The sequence below is a fragment of the Mus pahari genome, chromosome 14, assembly GCF_900095145.1.
Source record: "Mus pahari chromosome 14, PAHARI_EIJ_v1.1, whole genome shotgun sequence".
Lineage (NCBI taxonomy): Eukaryota > Metazoa > Chordata > Mammalia > Rodentia > Muridae > Mus > Mus pahari.
In genome coordinates this window covers 48,564,139-48,581,906 of record NC_034603.1, presented here as the reverse complement: position 1 = coordinate 48,581,906, position 17,768 = coordinate 48,564,139, and the positions used below count along the sequence as shown (strand labels likewise).

At 49.2% G+C, this 17,768-nt stretch overlaps 1 protein-coding gene and 1 pseudogene across 1 annotated transcript; one reads left to right on the top strand and one right to left on the bottom strand.

Annotated features, from left to right (window-relative positions):
• Window positions 1–2,999: 2,999 nt before the first annotated feature.
• LOC110331836 lies at window positions 3,000–3,484 on the top strand (annotated as a pseudogene).
• Window positions 3,485–4,168: 684 nt separating this feature from the next.
• Window positions 4,169–15,873, bottom strand: Tmem98 (transmembrane protein 98). The gene is made up of 7 exons (XM_021213262.2): window positions 15,765–15,873; window positions 13,531–13,714; window positions 11,867–11,998; window positions 10,531–10,564; window positions 8,617–8,732; window positions 6,276–6,335; window positions 4,169–4,962 (listed from the first exon to the last, which is right to left on the bottom strand). The coding sequence occupies exons 2-7, from the start codon at window positions 13,659–13,661 to the stop codon at window positions 4,755–4,757; spliced, it is 681 nt and encodes a 226-aa protein (XP_021068921.1). The 5' UTR covers window positions 13,662–13,714; window positions 15,765–15,873; the 3' UTR covers window positions 4,169–4,754.
• Window positions 15,874–17,768: the final 1,895 nt, after the last annotated feature.

The following is a 17,768-nucleotide window of genomic DNA, read 5'->3' as shown; positions in this document are numbered from 1 at the left end:
CCAGGATCTTCTGGCTTTCATAGTCTCTGGTGAGAAGTCTGGTGTGATTCTAATAGGCCTGTCCACAGTCAGCTATTGCATGGAGCACAGGGCCCCCAATGGAGGAGCTAGAGAAAGTACCCAAGGAGCTGAAGGGGGATGCAACCCTGTAGGTGGAACAATAATATGAACTAACCAGTACCCCTGAGCTTGTGTCTCTAGCTGCATATGTAGCAGAAGATGGCCTAGTCAGCCATCATTGGGAAGAGAGGCCCCTTGGTCTTGCAAACTTTATATGACCCAGAACAGGGGAAGGCCAGGGCCAAGAAGTGGGAGTGGGTGGGTAGGGGAGCAGGGGCGGGGGGAGGGTATGGGGAACTTTTGGGATAGCATTTGAAATGTAAATAAAGAAAATATNAAANAAAAAAAAAAAAACAGAAAAAAAAAGAAAGATGGGGAGTGGGGGCTAGAGAGATGACTCAGCAGTTAAGAGCACTGACTGCTCTTCCAGAGGTCCTGAGTTCAAGTCCTAGCAATCACATGGTGGCTCACAACCATCTGTAATGGGATCTGATGCCCTCTTCTGGTGTGTCTAAGGAGAGCAACAGTGTACTCACATACATAAAATAAATAAATCTTAAAAAAAAAAAAAAAAAGACAGAGGGAGGTAGACGCTGGATGAAAATTCTTCATCTGATAAATCCCCAAATTTCCAAGGTCAGAAGGTAACTCAGGACCTTAGAATTTGGAGTCATTTTCTAAATACCAGGCCCTGGTGGGCACAGTCTCAGAAGATAAGGAAGCTCCAGAATAAAGGGGTTCAGAGAGCACCGGGGCAAGCTATAAGCCAAGAGAACTGTCCCATAGACTTTGCAGCTGGGGAAGGTTTTCTGGGAATATAGGTTTGTACAAAGCCAGTCCATTGAACATCAAGAGACCACTGTGGAGCCAATAACATGAAAGTCTTGGTGGCCTAAACATACATGGGAGGGAGGGGCGGCAGAAATAAGACTAAACTATTCTCCCTACTATAGTGAGTTTAGATTGTGTCTCTGTGTGTGCATGAAGTGTGCATGAAGGTGCATAAAAACTGCAGAGCCCAGAGGTCAATGTCAGGTGACCTCCATTGCTCTCCACCTTATTTTTGGAGACAGGGTCTATTTCTGAACTCAGAGCTCACCAATTTGGCTAGGCTGGCTGGTCCATGAGCTCTACCTTGCCCTGCTCTGGCATTCCAGATGTGTGCCTCCTCCTCCAGCTTTTTATGTGGGTCCTGGGGATCTGAATTCACCCTCTCATGCTAGCATGGCAAGTGCTTTATAGACCAAGCCAGCCACCTCCCCGGCACCCTGCTTTAGACTTTTAGCCCCATTCAACCATTTCACCCACAAATGGCACACACTCGAACACAGCCATAGTAACTAGTGTGATGTGTCTGGAGCCACCTGTGTCAGAACATAGAGCCTTGTCAGGACAGCAGAGCTGACACTGGCTAGTCAGGACCAGGGGCACAGTTGGACATTCCATACCCCCCCCCCATCTCATCTGATTGACACACCAAAGTAAAAAGCAGTAACCTTGACTTTACAGATGAGCAAAGCAAATGGCCGTAGAGGCTGAGGAACTTGTCCCAGCTCCCACAGTAAAGGACCAGGCACAAACCCAAACCTAATTCTGACTCCAAGTCTCTTGCTGACTTCATGCTGGATTCCTACTCCTCGGGAGTCGTCTCTTCATTAAGAGTTTGAGGCCAGTGGTCCTAGGGTGAGAGAGGATGAAACCAAGGGAGAATGGCTCTATCACCATTTCCACAGAGACTACTCAGCTGGGGACATGACATGCATCTGTTACCTGGCAAACCACACCCAGCAGAGACACTCCTGAGATCCGGACTTACCATCAATCCCTCCCAAAGCAGGCACTGATTTCAGCGAGATCCCCAAGGGTCAGAAGGAATGGAGTCACCTTCTACCCCAAAGGTGTAGCTGGGACTGGCTTGTTGTTGCCCGGGTCCTGTATACAGTGTACAAAGGCTTTTCATTTGCACAGCACTGGAAAAGCTGGCCTATGTAAAAACACATGTGCCTGTACGTGCATGCATGCTCTCTCTCTCTCTCTCTCTCTCTCTCTCTCTCTCTCTCTCTCTCTCTCTCTCTCTCTCCCTTCCTCTCTCCTTTCTTCTTCCCCAACCACAAACACTCCTCAGGTCCTGAGCCCTGAGCAATCTGTCCTCCTGACAGAGGGTATACCAGGATGGGTGACAGGCCTCCCAGGCTCAGGAAAGGTAAGCAATGGCAGACATTACCTTAAAGAACTCTGAGTACCCCACTCCCATCCTCCACCCAGAGTAAATGACACCTGAGATACCAATTTAGACTTGCTTCTCTCGAGCTCAGGACAAGGGTTCAGATCCAGAGGACATTTACCACAGTAGCACCCACTGTCACCTCAGATGTCCAGTGATGCTACCTGATCTTAAAGGAGGAGGAACAAAGACCAAAGTCGGGCCCTGAGAACTGTCTGTGGAGGCCTTAAGTAAAAAAGTCAGAATGGGGTTTTTGTTTGCTTTGGACATTTCCCAGTCACAGCTTCCAGCAGGGCAGGAGGTAACTGCATAGCACACTTTTAGGACATTGATAGAAGGAGGCATTTAACAAGCTTCCCCTGGAATCCACCCTGCAGTCTAAAAGGGGTGCATACTGTGCTGGTCAGAGCTGCCTTCTTGCCAGGAGAGAATGCAATGACAAAGATAAGACCCGGGCAACAGCGAGCCTGTCCCAGCATCCAGGTCCAAGGCTGCTTCTGTAAATGTGGAAAGAAGTGCGATCAGTGGGATGGGAATCACAGGATCTGGAGTATGGGGCCCTCGAGCTGGGTCCCACTGAGTTCTCAGGTCAGAGAAGTGCCCATTATCAATGGGGGTGGCATTAGATGCTAGTGATCCCAGCACTGTGGAAGCTGAGGCAGGAGGATCTCAAATTCAAAGCTACAGTTTAGAAAACAAGGAATGTGAAGCAAATATGGCGGTGGTGGCTGGGTTGGCCATGGCGGTGCTTATGCTGAGGACTCAGGCAGCAGTGACAGCCCTTCTGAGTCCCACAGCACCGACGGCACTTGCTGTCAGACGCACATCCAAGAAGACAGGTGGCAGCACTAAGAACCTTGGTGGGAAATCACTATGGTATTAAGAAAATGGAAGGTCACTACGTTCATGTTGGCAACATCCTTGGTACTTAACATCAGTTCAGATGGCACCAGGCGCTCATGTGGGACTTGGGAGGAATAAGTGCCTGTATGCCCTGGAGGAGGGGATAGTCTGCTACATGAAAGAAGTCTACGTGCCCAAGCCCCAAAACTCAGAGGCTATGGATCCAGTCACTAGTCTGCCCAAGGGTGCTGTGCTCTATAAGACTTTTGTCCACGTGGTTCCTGCCAAACCTGAGGGAACCTTCAAACTAGTAGACATGCTTTGAAGTCCTGTTGAGACCATTGGATGGAGCCTGAAGCCCAGGTCATAGGAGCAAGTGATGATGGAAGTCAAGGTTCAGGGTGAGGACAAGATCCCCACAGAAGAGGCTGGAGACATGGCTCAGTGGTTAAGACCGACTGCTCTTCCCGAGGTTCCTGAGTTCAATTCCCAACAACCATATGGGATGCCCTCTTTTTTTTCTTTTTAAAAAAAGAATTGTTTATTTATTTTATGGACATGAGTACACTGTAGCTGTCTTCAGACACACCAGAAAAGGGCATCAGATCCCATTACAGATGGTTGTGAGCCACCATGTGGTTGCTGAGAGTTGAACTCAGGACCTCTGGAAAAACAGTCAGTGGCTCTTAACCACTGAGCCATCTCTCCAGCCCAAGGATTCACTCTTCTTGTGTGTCTGAAGACAGTGACAATGTACTTATATACAAGAAATAAATAAATATTTTTTAAAAAATAAAAATAAATAAAAAACGAAGCCAAGCAATAAAAAAAAAAATGTACCTTTCGTTTTTTTGAGTATTTGCAAGAGATTCCAGAAATAAAGGACACATGCACACAGATAGACAGACAGACAGACAGACACACACACACACACACACATACAGAGCACCTTCAAGATTCTCGGGACCTCTCCATCTGTCCTCAGTTCGTACACATTCCAATGCATTCCCCACAAATACACTTGATTCAGTAACTACACACTTGAGGAAAACAGAACAAGTTTACTATTCGCCTGGTGGTTGTAAAGCGAAACTGCAGGTATAGTGATAAAAAGGAAACATCTTCTAACACAAATGGGAAAGTGGAAGATACATGGGAAGCGGGGTGGGGAGCTCCGATGCTTCAGGGACCAAAGCACTGAACACAAACAAACTAGCAAGGGGAGAGCAAGGGTCACCCAAAGAGACAATCTCCACCTAGCCACTTAGTTCTGATTGTCCATGTTGCCACGCCTCGATTTTCAGAAGCCAGAAATTCTAATTTGATATGAACTCTCTCTATTCTTAGAGGGCAGCTCGATTTTCTTGGAAACATAAAATGAACTAAATGTAGCAGCGAGCCCTGCAGCTTTCTGCGCTCTACTGTAGAGGTACAGGGCATCTCCTCTAACTATGGGATTACACTGCCACTCTCCAGCCACTGTTTGCCATTGCAGCAGAGCCATCCAGTGTGAGGCTCTCAACTTTACCCTGCACCCAGGGCTGGCTGCCAGAGTTCTAGAGAAGAACTAAAACTACAGGAAGTAGAAGGTTCACCCAGGGGCAAAAAAACGGGGCCTCAGAGACGATTAAATGGCCGACTGTTCCTGCAGGAAGCCCTCGGGGTTGGGGAGGCTTTTATCTGGCTCAGAAGCCAGGGCTGCCCCTCGAAGGACTTCCAGGTGCTCCTCGGCAGCAGACAGTGACTGGTCAATCCAGTCCAGGCCCCCGGTTAGGTGGCAGGCATCCCTGGTCACTAGCACCAAGTGACTAACGGACAGCAGCAGGGCAGTTGTCCTGGGGGGGGGGCAAAAAGAGAGAGAGAGAGAGAGAGAGAGAGAGAGAGAGAGAGAGAGAGAGAGAGAGATCAGACTCTGTAGAAAGTGAGGAACTTTGCACAGAAGCCCAAATGAGTACACACTCTAGGTTAGTGCTCCCCAAACTGGAAACCCTTCCCTGGAAGGTGAGCGGTTACTTAACACAGTGGATCCACACATAGGGGAGGGCTGGCTTAAACATGGTTAACAGAAGGTCTCAGAGCCTTTGATGAGATTAACATAACTCCATGGGGAAATGGGAGAACTGGCCAACATATTTCCCAGGGTAGAAGAGGCTTTCTGCAACACACCCATTAACAGCTCCCAGAAGGGTGTTTTATGAAACAGTTTAGATGTGGTCAATTGGATGAGCACATCTCTAACTGCAGCCCACTTAAAGATGGGCTATATATATCCCTCTTCAGTGAGCATCCCTTATTGATCACAAATCAATAAGCCTGGGGCTGGCTTATTCAACGCTAAAGAAAATGTAATTGAAAATCAAATTGAGGAGGAGGGTTTTGTTGCTGTTTCTCTGGTTTTTGTTTTTGTTTTTGCGTGTGTGTGTGTGTGTGTGTGTGTGTGTGTGTGTGTGTTTGAGAGATTCACTCTGAAATGATTTTATATGGTGCCAGATGTGTTCAGGGCTCCATTATTGATTACTAACCCATGGGAAAAGCTGAGCAGCACTAAGAGTGGGCAGAGAAACCCAAGACATGTCGTGACTTACTCGCCACCCGGCAACCATTACACAACATGTCAGTGGGAGCCTCACCAATCAAATGGAGACAGTAGGTAGGTATTTTATGGGTTTACACCAGGTAGGGCTGAGTACATTCTGGGGAGTGGAGGAGGGTGAGGAGGATGGGTTCCTGAGACACCTGATGGGGAGTGTCTTCCACTGTGGCTGACGTGTGTGTTACATGTTCTCGTTGCTCGGTTCACCTCACCACAGCCCCACTGGGCAGTGCTTCCAGCAAGGTGTGGCGTCTGGGTAAGTCCAAAGATCAGAGGAAGGAATGGGGCGTGGAGGGCAGGGAGGCCCAGTTAGCATAGTTAAGCCTGCAGGGCCAAGGCTGACACAAGGCTGGCAACTTCCTCTTAGGGATTCAGGGAGGAGATTGGGCTCTATCACCTGCCAGGCTCAGCTCACTGCATGGCTCACCCAGAGCTAGGGGGTGGTTGGAAATCTGGAAAAACATCCTCTCTTAATAACCCAAGCAGCCCACCTGACATAGTTGATAATAGCGACCCTGAAGTGAGACAAGATGAGTCACACATCCTCCCTCTCACCGTGCATCCAGGAGCTTGGGGTCCAGTGGAGGGTACATTGACTTCACGACGTCGTCCACTCTGGGTGGGGGGAGGCAATGGGACTATTGTCAGCATTTTACTAGTCCCCTTTCCTCCCTCCTTCCTTGCCATCGTCACTCCAGACTTCTCTGGTGGCGCTACACACCCACCTTTAGGGGTCCTTTCTCTACCTGCTTCTGCATACCCAGTGGAGTCTAACAGAAAGACTCCAGATTCTGCTTGGGAAATATCCCTCCCTGCTCTCTGTCTTTGCTTTCGTCCCAATGGTTAAAATGTGTGAGGTCGCGCACATGGGGAGCGACGCTCGGGATAACTGCGACACTGAAAAGGTAACTACCAAGCATGAGCATGCTGTATCATATATATATATATATATATATATATATATATAACCAAAGCTATGAAATGCAGGAGGGGACATCTAAGGGGACACTCTCCACTTAATGGTGGCTAATCTCCCCAAATTGGGAGGGAGTGGAATTAGGGAGCACCTCACTTTTCAGATAATCTATTTCTGAAGTAGTTTAACTTTTATAAGCATTTATTACTTTTGCATTTTTTAAATATGCAAATACAGTGACATAGAACACTAAAAAAAAAAAAATAGTCACCTCTCCTCACCTCTTAATTTGAGTTCAAACCTCTCCACTGTGTGTATGTGTGTATTTTCCATCCTGGATAGTTAGTCCATGGCTAATATTTTAAGTTATGTTTCTACCTGTTCTGATTTGTGAGGTACAAGATTTTGCTCCCATGATTACTTGGTACAAAGGGAAAAAAAAAAAAAAACCTGTATAATTTGATTTCTAAAAGCAGTAAGAAAAATACTCAGCCCTCACTCTCAGGCCGGAGGAGCTGGCGAGCAGGGACAGAGGCATGGCCGTCTTCAGCATGTGTCCATCCCACCCAGCTAGCCCCTTCCCCCTCTGCAGAGCCCAAGGCAGAAACCGTCTCCCTGAAATAATAAATCATCATCATGACAGATGGAGAAAATTAAACAGGAAGGACATGGGGACAAATATCAGCCAGAGGGCGAACGCATGAGGCCAAATGAAGAAAACAAGAGGATTCTGGCAAGAAACATGAGTGAGGTTGTCCAGGGCACTCTGCGGAGAGCTCTGCCCTCCTGGCAATGCCACACTCACTCCTTGGCACACTGTTAACCCCGTCCCCTCTCAGAAATCAACACCCTAACACCCTACTTATAACCTGCACCTCGGGGCCTGCCCAAGCTGCGTCTCAGAAGTAACAAAACGCACAAGGAAGGGGCCCAGCAGATAGGAGCACCGCACGGTCTAAATATGGTGGGAGAGCAGCGGTAACGCCTGGTACAAGCTGGAGCCCGGGAGGGTGGGCATGTCTCATGCAGCCACTGATGCGGACCAGGTATCTACACCCCTGGAGCAACTCCAGAGACAGGAGCTATTCCGGCCTGTGTCCACCCTCTCGGCGTTTCAACTCGCCGACTACCTAGACAGATTCAAGTACACCAAGTCTTTGTATTTCTCAGAGGATCCGCCGCATGGCTCCTCCTGAGTCCTACTAGGTTATTCTTGAGACAGAAAAGCCTGGTTGCTTGTGACTTAACCCAGACACCAGGAATGCACAGTGGAGGCCATTCAAGGCCGAGGGGTCAGGAGACTGATAAGCACACTTTCCTGGAATCCGTCATTTGATAGCCAATCCACATACCAGCCACCAGGTGGCAGCATGCATTTAGCAGGTCCTTTCGCTCTAAGAAAAGGGCCTTATTTTTCTTTGCAAAATCCAGTCCAACTGAGGGGGTGTAGTTGTTGACTGAGGCCCTGCCGGGTACCTCCCACAGGGGATTTTGCAGACAGCCAGGAATTCAGGAGGTCTGAACGCGCGGCTGTGGCTTCCCTTCCCACCCAGTGCTAGGATGAGAGTCAAGCAGCAAATGAGAGCTACCATGGAAAAAAGGTATCTCCCAAACCAGTCCCCAGAACGCCTAAGGTGGACCTAAGGGCATGGCTGCAAAGTTACGGGATATGTAGCATAGGAGCCAGTGGGAAATGTGCCTGCTGACAGCCACTGCGTAGCAGGGTAAGGGAGGCGGACCGGGGTAAGGGCAGACTCTGTCAGCCCAGTTATACCAAGCTGTTAAAGGGCTTACGCTGGTAAGAGAAATGATGAGTGACCACCCTAGGTTAGGAATACCCATGGTAGACAATTCTGTGTGCACTGGGGGTCTGGAGAACGGAGACTGCAGGCCTACTGTTTAAAGCAGTGGTTACCAGCTGGCTGGTTACCCCAGCTTCCCCTGTGGAGTTGTGGGACCTCACATCCACTGGCCACTCACCTGGGGCTAATCCGTTTGGCCACCACAATGATGTCACTGACACTTGCTGACGTCTTCATCTTGGCCCCAGAACCCATTGTCATGGCAACAAGTTTTTCTGTCAGAGTGTGACAAATCTAATATAACAAGGAGACAAGATGTGAGGGGGATGACCTGGCTCCCCACCCCCCACACCAAGGGCTCTGGCACCCTGACAAAGACAAACATGGCCCCACCCTGGGCACCGCCGGTAAACTGGCTCCTACCCTAGTGATGAGAGGAAATGGGGTGGAAAAAAAGCCAATATAGCCTGGGTAGAAGCTGTAGGAGTAGGGGCACTGAGGTCAAGAACAGAATTTCAGCTCAATGAGGACTAAGCTGGAATAATCCATCTAAGAAAAATCACGCGCTCCAATTTTACCACCTTGACTTGGGGGAGAACCTTTCTATTACCTCATGGTTTAGACTTCTAAATGGATAATATCTCCAGTGGGGTGTTCACAAAAACAGGGCTGGACAAAGGGCAACTGTTTTCCTTAGGCACATTCTCCAAAAAAAAAAGGCAACTATGCTGACAGTTTTTGAGGGTTGTGGGTTATTAGTACGTTTGTCCAGGTGATGATTAAAAAAAAGGGGGGGGGCTGGAAAAAGCAGGGCAAAGGCAAAATGGCAACATGTGGGCTTCTTCCTCTTCCTCTCGCACTACTGGCCAGCTCCAAGGCATGTGGCCCTTTTCTGTCTTCCCTTACGCTAAAACCAAGCATGCCTCTATACCTGCTGGCACTCGGGGCTAGGAAGCAGGAAGAAGAGTGGCCAAGAGGCCACTGAGGAGGAAGATCAGGCTCTCCACTCTCCCACTACGGGGGAAATGATGGAGCAAAGGCATCCCGGGGTCTCAAGAGGAGGCTCAGAAGCCCTTTTCTTTTTCTGAGCTCCCCAATCCAAGAAGAGGGGCCCTCCCCCCTTTGATGGAAAAGGACAGGGGAAAAACAAGGCCCAGGACACATCATGTCTGGGCAAAGGGAAATGTAATATGGTTTACCGCTCCAGTCTGTGACCCTAGCTTCCTTTGCCTCTAACCATATTTGTATGTATAGCCATATTTATACATCCAAGGAACTTCCTGACTCGGAGGCAACAGTTTCCTACAGAGATAGCCAAAGAAGAAGCAAATACAGGGCTTTTTAATATCCTGTACCGAGTGACCCTAGAGAAAAGAGCAAGTTGTCTCTTTTGAAATACTGAATAATTAGTAGGCAAAGAGATAAGGTTGCTGATGTGCAGAAACTCACATTTGCATTTTGCTAAATATTTGCATGTTGTTATTATTCTATTAGGAAAGACAATATCAGGTGAGAGTTGAGAAACGAACGCAAGAACCGTGCGGATGGCAACGGTGGAACTTGGATGTAACCTTCCAAGCCTTCAAAGACCAAAGTCTGCCTCCAAGTGGAAGAGCTTGTAACTTGGGATTTTGTTTTTTGTAACTCTGATGGTCTCATTTGCCTGACTATTGTCACCAAGGAAGCCAGGGGAAATCCTGTAGTAACCGAAACCCAAAGACAGGATGCATTCCCTGGACTGAGCTCAGAATTAATAAAGGACCCCAGGGAGGCCCTTGCTGCTACAGCTTCATGACCTCAGACACCCAACCTTCCCCATGGTTGGAAAAATTATTACTGGAGACTGCCAAGCTGTCCCTTCCATAAGACACTGTGTTAAGAGGACTAGATTGGGGAAAAGCCTAAAGCGGACGTTTATAACGATAATGCAAAACAGACCCAATAGGGAGAGATGGCAGCAGACAAAGAACTATAACATGAGGCTAACAAGGGACCGTTGCAAGGTCAACTCCATGTACACCTGCAGTGCTCCATGTATACTGGAGGTGCTCCCACAACTGCCCATGACTTCACAGCGAAATCTGAATATTACCTTCAAGATGGCGATGCAGTGGGACATGAGGCCCCTGGGGAGACAAGAGGAAAGTTATCAGTACTGTTCTGAAGTACCCAACTCCATCCAGCTACCCACTCTGTTCTTCAGCCGGCACCAGAGGGGCACAGCAGACAACACCTCCACGCAGAATTCCCCAGTGCTATAGCATACACAGCCGACCCACTCCTCCAGCCAGTTCTGTCACCACCCACCAAGTTCAACGTTTAATGTCTCCCTTAGACTCAACCTGGTGAGTTCCCCTTTGCAAACCCAAGTCAAAAAGCACCCACTCAGGGGAGGGGCTTATGAGGCCTCATGCTCCATAAGGGCTTATAAGTAGTTAATGGTTGCTAAGTAAAGTAAAAAGAGAGACATTTTCTTCGTTAGATGTGTGGATACTATTGGGATAGCCATGATCCTATAAGCAACCCTAATTAAACTAAATGGGACTTGTTCTCTGTCTCTCTGTCTCTCTGTCTCTATTTCTCTCTGTCTCTGTCTCTGTCTCTGTCTCTGTCTCTCTCTCTCTCTCTCTCTCTCTCTCTCACACACACACACACACACACAACATAAAAGAAGATATAATAGACTACTTAGGGAGAGAAGGTTATCATATTAGTATGAGGGGAATGGGAGATAGTAATGGGGGGAAGTATGATTAAAATACGTGATAAACATGTATGAAAATGCCAACATGAAGCACAAGCACAATTTTAAACATTTCTTCAAATGCACCCCTCTGGGACATGTTTCCTCAAAGCTACCTTGATCTTCTTACCCCAGGCAGATCTGAACCCCGCTAACTCCCTGTGCCACTCCCCATACACGGAGACCCCCTAAAGCCTCTATGACACTGGCTTTGGAACAGTTCTATCTCCTGTCATTTTGACGTCACCAGGGCCTGGCCCCACATCCTGTAAATAGCGCCCTGATATAAGTGTGTATCAGTAAACAAAAAGATAAAAGGTTAATGAAAAGAAGTGGTACACACTTCTCAAAGAGCTATCCTGTTAAACAGACAGCCCCTCTTGGGACATTGAGAGCAAAGGCTGCCTGAAGCTGACCCAGAATCCTTGGGCAGTCCAAAGATGACCCAACGCCACCGGGGGTGCTTTCTAATGATGTCTGCCATACATCTTACTGCCTGGGTCTTCAAGACTACAGAGTGAAAGGAACAGGACAAGAATAAACACGGCCATGCCCCATGCTGACACTCCTCATGACGGGGGCAGGGGAAGAGCTCTGAGTGCCCAGTGAAGTGTTCTGTGAAGGAACCCAGAAGTCCCTTTGACATCCCAGAGAACTAGAAAGCGAAAGTTTCCCGTGGCCTTACGAGGCATCTTCGATCCAGTCTTCATTCTCCAGAATGGCTTCGATGTGGGGGTTGGTGATGACAACATCATCTAGCTCCAACTCGGAGGGTTCAGACTGGGTCTCCATAGCACCAATGAGGTCCACAATGGGCCTAGAAGGGATAGCCACTGTTAGAGTTTCACGACGAGTAACTCTGAACTGCTATAATTTAGATCTTGAATGTCCCCAAAGGCCTGTGAGTTAAAGTCTTGTTCCCTTGGATGGCACTATTAGGAGATGGATTCTTTAAGAGGTAGAGCCTAGTGGGAGGGCTTTAAGTCTGGACCCTAAAGGGGACTGTGAGACACTAGCTCTCTCCTTTGTCTCTTTTTTTGCATGCTGACCATGAGGTAGGCAGTTTGTCTCTCCATGAACTCCTATCTGGCAGCGCCATCAGATGTCTAAATGCTGAAAGTCCATCTGATCATGGCCCAGAATCTCTAAGCCCATGAACCTTTTCTCTTTACGGTAAGTTATCTTATGGATTCTGTTATAGAGAACGCTTGCCCTGGATACAGATCCAACTGTAATGTGCCCACGGCACAAGACAAGGCACACAGTAAACAATGGGTCAAGAAGGCAGACCAAAACGCAAGTGAAGCAAGACAAGCTGAAGTGCTGGAGAAAGGGCAGAGTTAGCACAATTCCAAAGATGCCCTATGCCGGAGTGCAGGGTGGGGGTTGGCACACACCTTTAACCTCAGCCCCTGGGAGGCAGAGCCAGGAAGATCTCTGTGAGTTCAAGGCCAGCCTGGTCTACAGAGCAAGTTCTAGGACAGCCAAGGCTATATATACACTGAGACAAAAATCTTGGCAAAAACAATCTTAGACAAAACAAATGGCCTTCTTTTCTTTTCCCTTCAAACCTATGTGAGGATGGAAAGGCTCCCATACTGTTCACCCAGATCTACCTGTGCTCTATAACATGTATGCAGAATCACTCTTGGGAGCCACCCCTCTGGTCAAACTACATCCACCTTCACTGCAGGGTTCAGTAGAACCCAAGCTACAGAAACATTCTTTGCAAAGCAGAGCCTCCCAGGGACATATAAATGGGCATTCACAAGAGATGCTGACAGAGTTAAGGTAAACACCAGAAACCTAAGTTTGGTTGCTAACACCCATTACAGATCTCTCTGCTCAAAATCCCTAAACTGGTCTTAATTAACAAAATCAATTTCACACAACAATGCATGATGAAGAAGAAATCTGCTATGCAAGGAGACAGGCACCCCTGTGCTGGGACTGCATGACCTGGAATACCTTTTGCTTGGGTGTGTGGCTAAGTGTGGGCGTCAAATATCTGTTCCCAGGGTTTTGGCTGATAAGGGCTTTGGCTCATCCCTCCGCCAAATGAGGCAGCTAGCATCGCAAAGACAGGGCTTTTGTGTCAGGGGCACACATTCAGTGACTTCTCCACGACCGAATGAACAGAGAAAGGGGTGCCTTGGGATGCTGGTATGCTTAAGGAATGTTCGTAAGCTCTGGAGTCTATAGTATGAAGTGTGGCCTGCAGGAACCTCTTAAGAGAGAATAGGTTGGGCAGAAGTGGTCAGCTCCAAATTCCTTCTGTCCCTCTGGCTTCCTGTTGTCAGCCCCCCAGCTCCCTGCCCCCCCCCAACTCCCCCATCACAGTCTACTCACTTGGAATCATAACGTTGTAGTAGGTCTCGAGGCCGGCAGTAGCGCTGCCTACAGACCACCACCAAAGCAGCAAACGAGGCCAGGAAAATGGTGGCCAGCACACCTATGGCGAGAATCACCACAGTCTCCATGCTTCCAGGGGCTCCCAGCTACAGTCCACTCACATCCTTTGAGCAAGTAGAAGCTGGAGGGAACATAAAGTCAAGCAGGCCTGGTAAAGACAAGGCAGGTGTGGGGAGGGGCGGCCGGGTCTTACCTGCTGGAAATGGCCAATGGGGAAGGAAAGGGTAGCAAGGTTCCCCCTCACATCCCCTGCAAACCCAAGGGCATCTCAGACCACGCCCGAATCTCCCTTCTCTATTATGGTAAGTGGTTATTTTCCAGTTAGAATGAGCTAAGTTTTGAAGCTTAGGACACATTTGCACCTGCCTTGATGTCTTCATGCTGTAAGTCATGTAAGTGAAATAACGCCAGGATGGAAGAAGGTTGTACGCAGCGAGGAGCTAGCTCCTCTGTGTCAGATACTCCGGATGGAGCCTAGCAACGATCATATGGGGCATCTCTACTTTATGGTGAAGAAACTGAGATTCCAGGAGGTTAAGGAATGCGTCCAGGTCTACATAGCGGGCCAGCAGAAAGCCATCCATCCAAAGTAAAGTCAACAGTCACCTTCCTTTTCCTTTCTAAGGAAGAGTGAAAACCCTGTGGTGGGTTGTGACTAACACTTTTCAGAGCTGGAAACTTACAAGGAAAGTGGAGTATTCCTTGCGCAGCACCATCTGGCAGGTTCTCTCACACCAACAGTCAGGTATGGCTTAACAAGATGCTTTTCCGTTCTGAGAAATGCATTGCCAGAGACTGAACTTATACAAACTAAGACCAGCTATGACATCATCACACGATGCAATCCTTTGGGACCACCATCCTGAACGTGAGCCATTACTTCCTGCAGTGTGACGCAGTCTATCAGGCTGTGTTAAACTCGGGCCAGAGCATCTCAGAGAAGTGGTCATCACAGCATCCTTTCAGGGCAGGCCTCCCAAAGGCATCCCTTTGAAAAAGTTTCCTCCCTCCCTGGGTTTAGTTTCTTCACCTACAGACCTACAGAAAGGAGTGTACTGCCTCAGCAGTTTGTAGGACCCCAGGCTGGCCCGCCACAGTACTTAGTCTATGTGTGACATTTATGTGCACGTCTCTGAGAATTCAAACTCTCTTGATGGTCACTTGGGGAGCACGTAGCGGCCATCTGCTTGCAGCAAACACTGAGTTCTGAAGACTAGAGACGAGAAGACGCAGATTCCCCCCCCTCCCCCGTGTCAATGAACTGGTGGGGAAGAAGGACGCGACTGTGTTGGGCTATGTGCAGGCTTGGGTAATAAAGAGATTGCAATTTGCATGGCACTTTCTAGAAAAGCCTCCTTCGAAGACCTGGGGATGATTGAGCTGAATTTTGAGGACTGGGTAGACAGGGTGGGGACTTTCCTGGCTTAAGTTGCCAAGGAAGCCTCCTCAGAGGTCTGCAAAAGCTGCTCTCTCACAGAATTTTTTAGTTTTTGTTTTGTTTTGTTTTGTTTTCATCTTACACTCTGTTGGGAAAGCAGGAAGGTGAGGGAACAGGTTTGCCTTAGTTTCTCTAGACACACTCTGTACTGTCCTTTCCCTGTCTAGCAATGTTAACCCTTTTCTTTCCTCCTTATTTATGTCTTCCTCTCTAGATGTTTCCCTCCAATATATCCCTTTCTCCAGGCTCCCCACATAGTCCCTTCCATGCCCCTATTTCTCCAAGCTCCACCACCACCCCGCAAGAGAGTGCCGTCTTCCTCTTCTCTCTTTTTCAGTAGTTTCTCTGAGGTCTCTGCTTTCTTGAACTTTCCCTCAGCCGCCTTCTGCGAGCCCTCTTGTGTGGGCGTTCCTTTGTGCGCTTTTCCTTCTTTGTGTGTTCTCTATCTCCGTGACTTTTCCTCTCTCTCTGGATCTCTCTTTCTCGTACCATCTCCCTCTTACCCTTCCCCCTCCATTTGATTCTAAACCCATCAAGGTCCAACTCTCTCTCCCTCCCTTGGCCCGCCTGCCGCCCCCCAGGAAAGACTGGCACGCGCGCTCAACTTTGGTCCCCAACTTGCGCACTGCTCCGTTTCCGCAGGGCAGAACAAAGCAGTGTCCCGGCAGCCCACAGAGAGCCTTTCCGCCACCCGCCACCGGCCACCAGCCACCCGCCCCGCGTGCTCACCCACCTCAATTGCAGCTCCGGGGTACTACGGCTCCCCGCGATCCCCCCAAGGCCAAGTCCGAGTGCTGCCCGCAGCGGCCAGCAGCAGGGCATGCCGGGAGGGCGGGCGGGCCGACGACCCAGATCCACCCCCGGCGGGGCGGCCCAGCCAGCGCACCCAAATCCCCCGCTGCCAGGCGCCGCCGTCCCCGCCAGGCCCCTGGGGATTGGCGTCCCGGGAGGCCTGGGCAGCTGGGAGACAGTCACTGGCGATCGGAGGACCCCTCCACGTGCACCCACGGAAGGCAGGGCAGGATGCACCCACACCCACTGCCCTCCAGCTGGCCATCCTGGGGTGGGGGTAGGAGCTCCCACGGTTTACGCAGTGCTGGGTCGCTGCCCTAGCTGCTGTGTGCAGATTGATTGTAAGGACTCAATAGCTGTGAGCGATTTGACCTCACTTCTCTGCGCCTTGCTACCCTCCTCTGCAATAACCCTGGAAACTGGTGTCAGGGTCAGTGACATACAGCACACATTTTGGGGCAAGAACCTGGCCCAGGGCAAACAGTGAACCAATAGCCTAACTTAAAGAGTCTTGCTAAACACTGCCTAGCCAGGACCCTGGCAGGCAGTCGTGCCCATGACCCCATCCTAGAAATCCTACTGCAAAGAGAACATACCTCACTGGTCAGGACACAATCCAGGCTGCTAATAGTCACCAACAGGCTGCTTTCAGGCCTAAAGATGCCAGCTGATAGCAGCAGCTTAGGATTTCAGTGGTCCTCAAAGGCTTAGGAAGCAGACTTTGGACTATTTTGGGTAAGGATCCCAAAGTCTATAAAGACCATGCCTTACAATGGGAAGTGAATGGGCTCTGGTTGGTTAGTTATATCCTGATCTGCCCTGAGGAAAAGGCAGAGCCTGGGTAAAACGTGGGTGGTCTGTCCAGATCTAAAACAACCCCACTTGCAAGGACCCAAGATGACAAGAGCCAAAGGATGCAGATGATTTCTCCATCAACACGATGCAGTATCTGCAAACCAGAGCCTATAGGCTCGTCCAGACCCCAATCTTTGTGTTTAATTTGGTGTGTTTGTTTGTGCTCCTGTTTTGCCCTGCTAGAGGTTGGATGCAGGGCTTCCTGCATGTGATACAAGTGTTCTACCCCACTGCAAGGGATGCCACCTCCAGACAAGCGGTCCTGGGTTGTATAAGAAAGCAGGCTTGAGCATCCCATGAGGGGCAAGCCAGTACGCTACACTCCTCTGACATCTGTGCTTCAGTTCCTGCCTCCAGGTTCCTGCTCTGAGTTCCTTCCCTGACTTCCTTTCATGGACGACTACAGCCTGTAAGGTGAGAGGAACCCTTTGATCCTCAAGTTGCTTTTGGCCATGGTATTCACAGCAATAGAAACCTACCGAGTACAAGAGGACACTGAATGTCAACATCCCGTCTTCCTATGCACCACACCGTTTAGTGGTAGAGTGAACCCAAGCCATGTTTGATTCCCCAGCACTTGGAAGGAGGAGGAGCAAGAGCTTTGCTTCTGATTCTTGGTGTCCTCTCTGGAAGAGAAGGCTGGGGAGTGGTTTTATCACCCTCTGAAGTGCTTTCATGCGGACCTTTGGAGCTCTGTGCCTGTCGGTGAGGGAAAGGTCACAGAACAGCAGCAAGTATCAGAAAAAGGCACTAGGGGCAGTGTCTTCATATCCTGGAGCATCTCCTAGATGAACTGTTTCTGTTTGCCTTAATGGCTGGATGACGGACGGGCTTAAGCTGGGAAGTTCAACTATATGACCTTCGTGGCCAGCTCTGAGGTTCTATGGCGACACAAGAGGTGTGACACAAATGAACATTTTCCGAAAGAGAAACCAAGCATACAAGCAGTCACCCAGAGCAGATGATGTGAGTCCGTCCCCCCCCATGAACCACATGCTACCCACCCGCTAAGCAGAGAAGGGGGTTCTAGATACTGCATACCTTTCCCAGCCCACTCACTGTCACCCACTCTTCTAGAACTTCTGCCATT